Source organism: Nannobrachium achirus, assembly GCF_963921795.1.
Source record: "Nannobrachium achirus genome assembly, chromosome: 1".
NCBI classification, from domain to species: Eukaryota; Metazoa; Chordata; class Actinopteri; order Myctophiformes; family Myctophidae; genus Nannobrachium; species Nannobrachium achirus.
The window spans coordinates 32635132-32643983 of NC_137810.1; the positions used below are offsets into that span (position 1 = coordinate 32635132).

An 8852-nucleotide genomic window follows, 5' to 3' on the forward strand; every position below is an offset into this window, starting at 1 on the left:
GCCTAAGCTGAAAAAAAGAAAGAAGAAATGTCCACCAATAAACATAGACCTACTGTACATATTTTTTTTTTACAATAATCTTGCTATTTCTACTGATGCGTTTTTGTTATTAACAAGGATGATGTGAAGGTGCAAAATGATCTATGAAAATATGAACTGTGGTTAAATTGACAATAATTGAAAAGACCACACTGGTTCTCTGAGAGAAATGGTTGGTTGGCATTACATACATTATTAGATTGATTAGATTAGTGATCTTGGGTCGAAATTAAAGGATTTGCATTTCACTAAAGATTTTGTAAATATTTTCTAAAAAGGGGTGTCATCATTCAACATAGACTTTAAACATAAATGAGAACTTGCATATTTCTCTCTGCAATCACACAACTTTTATTTTGAAAAATAGGAAGGAAGTTCATGCTTGTGCATGCTACAGATTGCACAGCACTAGTTACACTGTTATTATCGCTCTTGGAAATATTATCATTACAATAGTAATATTTCGGTGTTGCTGTCGGGGAGATGGCGTTCAGGAGGTGAAGAGGATCCCATTGTTTTGGATCTGAGTCTTTTAGATTCCATAAACAAAGCTGGGTTGGTGACATTTGTAACGTTAGCTTGCTAGCTGGCTTGCTAGCTGGCTTGTGTGTGTACACTACAGTCCAGTTGTCAACAAGCTATAGTGACAGCAGCGACCTGCAGACTGGACAGCTGATCTGCTCTTCTACACACTGTGGTTGACACACCAGTGACACCCAGCTGTGACAAAGGTAGGGGCATTTTCCTGTCAACAGCAAGCTTTGTCATTCATTTAAAACAGTGGTTTTCAACCAGTGGTCCGGGGACCACCAGTGGTACTGGTACTCGAGGGGGTTCCAGGTGGTCCCCTGCTAAATGATGGAGAGTTGGTAACCAAATGGACCCTTATAGAGCTTTAACTCTTGAGAGTGTAGCCTTATATGGGGCTTTTAAGCCGTGACATCATTTTGTAGGCAGAGGAGAACTCTGCCCCCAGAGCATTTTCTGTCCCTCGCTATTTCAACAGATCCGAGACAAAATTAACGACTAAAGTATAATTCTAACACTTTCCTTTCAACAACAAAGAGAAGAAAATGTGAAAATAGTAAAAAGATTCACGGAAACTGGGGGCAGAAATTCTCCTCTGCCTACAAAATGATGTCATACTTAACAGCCCCATAGGGTCGATTTAGCCCCAAGTTGCATTTTTTTAATTGGTTGAATAGGGTTGCAATACCTCCCATAGGTAGCCAATGCATCAAAGCATTTTTTTGCTATCTGATTGTATTGAACAACGTCAAACTCACCAATATTGGGGCTGTTTGGAAAGCTTGGAGTAGCCTATCCTCTTTCTATCTGCAAAGTGTTTGTTTCATAAAAACCCAACATATGTTATGAGCTACTTTCTATCAAGAAATTCTGTTCAGGTGATTATTTTTTCTAAGTGCTGCAGTTTGGAAGCACTCGTGGAAAGCCACTCAGTGGTCCTGTGTACTAAATGTCACATAGCCTAATGCTGGAGGCAGCGGGACATCGCGTTATAGAAGACGAGCGCTTCCAAAGTTCAATAAAACATGTCTTCTCGGATGTATTGACAGATATAACTCCTATAACATGTCTACGCTGGGTTTTTATGAAACAAACACTTTGCAGATAGAAAGAGGATACTCCACGCTTTCCATACAGCCCCAATATTGGTGAGTTTGACGACAATCAGATAGCAAAAAACTGTTTTGATGCATTGGCTACCTATGGGAGGTATTGCAACCCTAGATTCAACAGATAAAAAAAAAAAAAAAATAGTAACTACTAAGTAAAGTATATAAATAAAAAGATCTTGAGTAAAAGTGCAAAAGCATTGGCATCAGAATATACCTAAAGTACCAAAAGTAGGAATACTCATTATGTAGAATGTCCCATTTTACAAGTTCAATATGTATTCAAATCTTTTGAAAACAACTGATCTACAAGTTCATGGCTATCGGCTATTTTCAAATAGTAAAGTATATAGAGGGCTGGTTAATGTACGTTTTAGTTACTTCAAAGTAACTAGTAACTAAAAATGTTAAAGAATTATAGTGAAGTAAAAAGTACAATATGTGCCTCTCTGAGATGTAGTGGAGTAGAAGTAGAAATACTGGATAAAAAAATGCAAATACTCAAGTAAAATGTAGGCTACTTATAAGTACAGTACTTGAGTAAATGTACTTAGTTACTTTCCACCCCTGACTGGATGACAAATTTAATCAGCGTGGTGGTCCCATATACATCCAGATAGTTTCCCTCCCTTTTCTTTTATTCCTAAGGCGGCTAAATGCCTAAATTGTAAGGCTATTGGCTGACAGACAGCTGTCAAATGGTCTTAAAGTTAGGTATACTAGACCTTACCCGTTCGAATATATAGAAGTATGAGGATGTATTTGCTCCACATAAGTTTTCTATACCCGTTGGAAGATGAGACACATCACCCGTTGAGAGAGAGAGAGAGAGAGAGAGAGAGAGAGAGAGAGAGAGAGAGAGAGAGAGAGAGAGAGAGAGAGAGAGAGAGAGAGAGAGAGAGAGAGAGGCCAAATTATGCGTGGGGCTACAGATCCCATGGCCTGGAGGAACGGGCCGTAACCCTGACAACAGGCTGTAGAGCTCAGAGTGAAGAAACGCTAAAAAATCGCTAGAATTTGGGAAAAATGAAATTCGGGCTCCGTCATCGTGTGTATAATGCTAATGACCAATGCCATGTTAAATTTGAGATCAGTCGCTGAAGCGAGTGAATAGATAATGCATTTTGTGAGTGACTGACCTCATCTCTAAAATTATATGTAGGATAGCAGTGATGTCATTACGTGCGCATCCCGCATCAAAAACTCATTCAAGTCGCCCAGGGACTCATTCATGTCATGGTCCTGGGATCCCGGGGAAAATAGCCGATCTACAAGCTCACAGCGCTCGAAAACATTGTATTGAGGTCAGACCGTCAGGACTCATAAAACTTTTCTGGGACCCATTTGAATGACCACCTGTGGGTCCCGGGACCCATTACATTGAAAACCAAGTAACATCACTGATATAGGGTTGTCAGTTGTCACGATTATGACATTTTACATGACGATTAATTGTCAATTAATTGCATCGCGACGCGTTGTGAGCTCTCAACATAGAAACGATTATGACGATTATGAAAAAAGAATTGTGATTACCTCAAATAATTGCGATTAGACGATTATGTAATAATTGTGACAGCCCTATATACTGTATAAATGTCCTAGCAAGGAGTTGCACTCTTTCTCTTTCATGAAATGTAACATAACCATCAAGGAGTTTTGGTAATAATATTGTAAGACATGTGTCTGTGTTCAGGTGAAAAACGATGGCTGACGACCCCCAGAGAAACTTCCGTTCTGCCTATTATGAGAAAGTGGGCTTTCGTGGAGTGGAGGAGAAGAAATCACTGGAGATTCTGCTCAAGGATAACCCCCTTGGTACGAAACAGTTAGAATTAACCAATGTATTGTAATAATAACCCCCTTGTGTTGTACCAAAAGTACCCATTATGCAGAAGGTCCTATTTCGCATGTTTTTAAATGTATAAAAGCTCAAAGTGACGCGTTGTGAGCTTGTAGATCGTCTATTTTCAAATTGCCAAAGTATATACGGTAGGTCTGAAGTGGTTTTACAATAATAAGTAACTAAAGTTTTCAAATAATTATGGTGGAGTAAAAAGTCAAATATTTGCCTTTGAGATGTAGTGCCTTTAACAATGTCCTTAGGCAAGAAGTAAAAGCTCTTCTACCATCCAGTTTTCCATTTGGAGGGCAGTGTAACATCAGGCTCTGTCAGCCATGGTTATTCTAGGCTACCAATTAAAAGGCTGTTTTAATGCATAGTTGCTAATTATTTTACATGGTGCCAGTGCCAGACATGTACAAGGCTGACAATTAACATTTAATCGACATATCAGTAGTATAATGAGTTCAACCCCAGCCTTTCTCTTAGCTTTCTCCTCATTCCAGATTCCACAAAACATGTGAAATTGGCCTCTGGTTTGCATGCATGCATTCATTGTGGGTGTGTTTCATCATTGATGGCTTGTTGATTGATTTGTAAATTACTGGGACCACAATGAAGATACATGTTTTATATTATTACAATATTAGTGTTCAATGTTTGTGTTTGTGTGTTTGGTATAATAGATGTGGAAAAGCTGAGTACTTTCAGTCAGAGGTTCCCTCTCCCTTCCATGTACAGGATTCATGTGTGGAAGGTACTGCTAGGTAAGACGTACACTACACACACACACACACACACACACACACACACACACACACACACACACACACACACACACACACACACACACAGTGCCACAAAACATGCCAACCTTCTCATTGAGATTTCTTTTCATTTAGCTTACCAATGAGACAATAACAGTAATTTTTTAAGCCACATTTCTAAACAAACCATTTGGCTTTGAACGTTGGAACATATAAATAAAAATCAAACCTCGGTTCGAAGTGAAGCGGTGAACTTTTATTCTATGTATTCTAGAGCTATGAACTCTGTATATACATTCGGTTCGAAGTGAAGCGGTATGTGTTCTAGAGTTCCAGAGCTCAGAATTCTGAATTCTGAATGATTTTATCTGGAGGGCCGAATTGTCATGTGAAGCTTGACCAATCCTCAAAGTATGGTCTCATTGGTCATTTTTAATCATCCAATCATCAGACCGGGACGGACACTACACACATATTCTGGACGTACAGGACAGATAAAACCTGTTCATTCTGGATTGAAATGACCATATATGGATGTGGGGGACACACATGGGACACACAAAGCCACTCCTTGGAAGCGGCTTTCACTGCTTCAAAAAATACATTTCTGTTAGCCTTTTAGGCTTTGTAAACATTAATTGCACAGGCCAGATATGACAGTTATCTTGAATAGAAATAGAAATTACTGACAAGTGAGCGGTACCAATAATACGAATACATAGTGCACTATGGCCAAGACTTTAAAAAAAATCTCTAAAACATCAGAAATGGATGACTACAAGCTCACAACATGTTGCAGTTCATGTCACAATCATTACATAATTGCTTGATTGAGATAATCACAATTATTTTATATAATCGTCGAATAGTTTCCATTCATCTGTCTAAATGTATCAGTTGGTAAAATAACGTAATCACAACTCATCACATCGCGATAATAAGTCCAGTGCGATCATCAAGCTGTTATGTACTAATTGTGACATGCCTGCTCAAATGTCTGTCTGTCTGTCTGTCTGTCTGTCTGTCTGTCTGTCTGTCTGTCTGTCTGTCTGTCTGTCTGCAGGCATCCTGCCACCCCACAGTGACTCTCATGCTCTGGTGGGAGCATACAGGAAGGAACAGTACCAGGACATTCTGGAGGCCCTGGAAGTGATGAGGTTCATCAGCTCCTCCACACCCACCAGCCACGTCTACCTGCGCATGTTCCAACTGGAGAACATGATGCTCCCACGACGCTCTGAGACCTTACCCCCCGTAAGGACGCTTTTTGCTTCTCATATACAGTATAGCTTGAACCCAATACAACATGGCACCACGTCTCCATTGAACTCAGGGGACGCAGCCGCTATGTTCTATTTGGTTTTGAACTGTGTTCTCAGGCTTGATTTAGACAGGATAGTGTGCGGTTTTCATCATTCAGGGTGTCTTATTTTTTAGCTGATTGTTATGTAAATACATATTATTGGATTGCCATCTTCTTATCACCCAAAATGAATATTAATTCCAGGTGTAGCTCTTAGGCAGCTAAAAACTGTGCTGAAACAGCACTAGGGCATTCAATTTGTCTGATTACTTTTGGTCCCCTAAATCGTGGGAACTTTGGGGATTTTTTTCAGGTCCAAAGAAGGGTATCACACTGGAAAATTATTATCTGCTGAATGTTTGGCCGATTGATAGTTTATTTAGATCCTGTAGATAATCCGTATCCAAGTGATTTAAAATTGGTTTTTAATTTACATAGAAATTGTTTGATATGAGGACTATATCAATTGAAATGTTACTGCACCATACTTTTGAAGTGGCAAGCCTTTCTCTGTTCTAATCTGCCAATGCTGTTCATCACCTCACAAACGTAAGTTGTTTGATAGTGATTGGTTTTTATTTCACTGCTGTACTGTAGCTTGTGATATCACTGGGGTCGTTCTTCTGTTCCAGGAAGAGGAAGATGAGGACTTCCTGTCCATCAGCCGGGCCATGGAAGAAATTATAGATGACCCCGTTGACTGCTATTGGCTGATAAAGTGCTTTGTCACTCAGTTCAACACCAAGTTTGGAGACTCCATACCCCATCTGGTAAGTGACACATTTTGCTTAAGCGTGTGAAATGTCGATGACTTTCAATGGCTAAGCCATAAAGTCAAACTACAGTGTCAGAGTCACAAAGTTATTTGTGTGATACTCTTCAAGGACTGTAGATGATTGTTATTATAATGTATACAATTATTTATACATTGTATCGTCATGTTTTATTGGACTAATTTACTTTTTAACAAAAACAAAAAAGGCCCACTGTGTTTTTTCCATTTACTGGAAAAAACACAGTGGGCCTTTTTTGTTTACGTTAAAAAATAGAACAAAATGTGTTATGAAGCTTGCTGAGCACAAATGTGACATAAACTCATAAATGAGATTTCACACTTTAAAAAGTATGAATTAAAACCAGAGACAACAGAGACATGCGTATACAACACTGTTTCTCAACGTTGGGTCCAGGGACCACCAAGGGTCCAAATAAACCCTTATGGGTCTGTAAACACTGAGGATTTTACAGTGTGGTGTATGTACACAGAGTTACAGACCTCTTAAGGGTCCATTTGGAAGTGCATCACATGACATCATGGTTCTTACTACTCTTTTGTCTTTGTCTTCAGCCAAAGAGTCTGGAGCACTATCTGAGCCAGGAGGAACCTCGTCTCTTGGAGCACCTGAAGAACACGGGCACACTGGCTCTGCTGCCCTATGGGCTCTGGTTCAAGCGCTGCTTCGCAGGCTGCCTGCCTGAGTCCAGCCTGCAGAGGTTGGTGTGTTGCTAACAGGGGGAATCTGGCCGAGGGGTGCCTGTTGCACCCCTCGACCAGGGGTACAACTATTCGATTTAATCAATTATAGAAAATAATCTATATTTTAATAAATAATCGATTAATAACCGTTCCCTATTTTGGGCAGGTCATTTAAGGCAAAACATATTTTTTAAATACCAAAACTAGTGAAATTAGGCGATATATAAGCTCACGTGTTGACGTGCTCACGACAAGTTGGGATATTCTTTAAATGTCAAAACACGCTTCTCGATTAATCCAAAAAGTGATCGATAGAATAACAATTCTATTCGATTATCAGGCCAAAAATTGGTCGCGAATTGGCTTACTGCCACTAAAGTTTGTATGTACCTGTATTTAGAAGTCATGTTTTGACTAGGTAAGAACTTGCTTGGATTGTTCCGTTTAGTGGTCTCTTTGTTTCTCAGAGTGTGGGACAAGGTGTCCAGTGGCTCTTGTAAGATCCTGGTGTTTGTCGCTCTGGAGATCCTGCTCAGCTACAAAATTGTGCTGTTTGGCATCAGCCGGCCAGAGGGCGCTGTGAACTTTTTGTGCAATGTAAGTGAACGAACAGCAAAACACATCATGATATTACAATATTACAACAAAGAAATGCTCCCCTATTACTGTATGTCTGTAGTTATAACCTGTGGCCTCTCGGCTTATCTTCCCATTCATTTCCCTGACAGATACCACAGGAAAACACCGATGCCATTGTTACCAAAGCCATCGACCTCTGGCACAAATACTGCGGTACACCCATGCATTCTGTATAGTTTTACGGAGATCTTGATGTCCAACATCTGTGACCAGAGACAATGCACTCCCTGTGTTGCGCTTGGACCCTCCGGCCACAGGTTGCTCTGCTAGGGGAAAACCTGGAGATCTATTACGCACATCATCCTGCAGGCTTTGAAACTGGAAACTAAGTCAGTGTATAATAAATAGGGATGTCCGATATTATTGGCCGATATTAGCATAAAGATTTATATCGGAAAATATATATATTTCTTTCTTTTTATTAAATATCGGTTATCGGTAAAAAGGTCAATATCGGACATCCCTAATTTGTTGGCAGGCACTGTCTCATATTGATGGCAGTCACTTCACAGCCTTGTCCAGATTAATTTCTTTGATAGAATGTGTGATATTTGGAAAGGAGCAGGAGATGGCAAACATGGACTAATGCCTGGACAGCTTATGCTGCTAATGTGCAGCAATAGATGCTCAAGCAAACTAATTAACTGTTTGTGAATGTCATTGTGATGCCTGGTAATGATGGGACCTGAAGATCCACATAGATGAAGAAGTTGTCTTGTTTATATTTCAAATAAAGACGTATTTTACCTTAGCTAGTTGTGCGGGTTCCATCTCTCAAACAATGATGGGCAAACACAAATTATTTAAAACTTCTTGTGTTTTTAATACATTTCCTTCTTTAAAGAAACTGCATACATCATAGAAGACTCACAATAAGTTAACAATCACATGCAGTTTTCCATTTTACAAAACAAACTTTAAAATGTTTAAAGTCTCACCTTTGTTGCTTTATGTACATATCTTATAATTCTGAGGATGACATTTGTCTTTGTGGAAACTTCAAAAATGTACAAGTGACAGTAATATAACTGACTCCTGTACGCGCGCACACACATACACACAATTCCATTCCATTCCTCAACTGTGTATGCATTGTAAACAATTAACATTTGGATGAAAGGTGATAATGTCATTTTCATATTTTATA

At 39.4% G+C, this 8852-nt stretch overlaps 1 protein-coding gene across 1 annotated transcript; it reads left to right on the forward strand.

Moving 5' to 3' along the window:
* Nucleotides 1-447: 447 nt before the first annotated feature.
* On the forward strand, nucleotides 448-8456 carry tbc1d7 (TBC1 domain family, member 7). The gene is made up of 8 exons (XM_080722459.1): nucleotides 448-770; nucleotides 3373-3494; nucleotides 4206-4286; nucleotides 5350-5540; nucleotides 6222-6359; nucleotides 6938-7083; nucleotides 7534-7663; nucleotides 7795-8456. The coding sequence occupies exons 2-8, from the start codon at nucleotides 3383-3385 to the stop codon at nucleotides 7879-7881; spliced, it is 885 nt and encodes a 294-aa protein (XP_080578585.1). The 5' UTR covers nucleotides 448-770; nucleotides 3373-3382; the 3' UTR covers nucleotides 7882-8456.
* The last annotated feature ends 396 nt before the right edge of the window (nucleotides 8457-8852 follow it).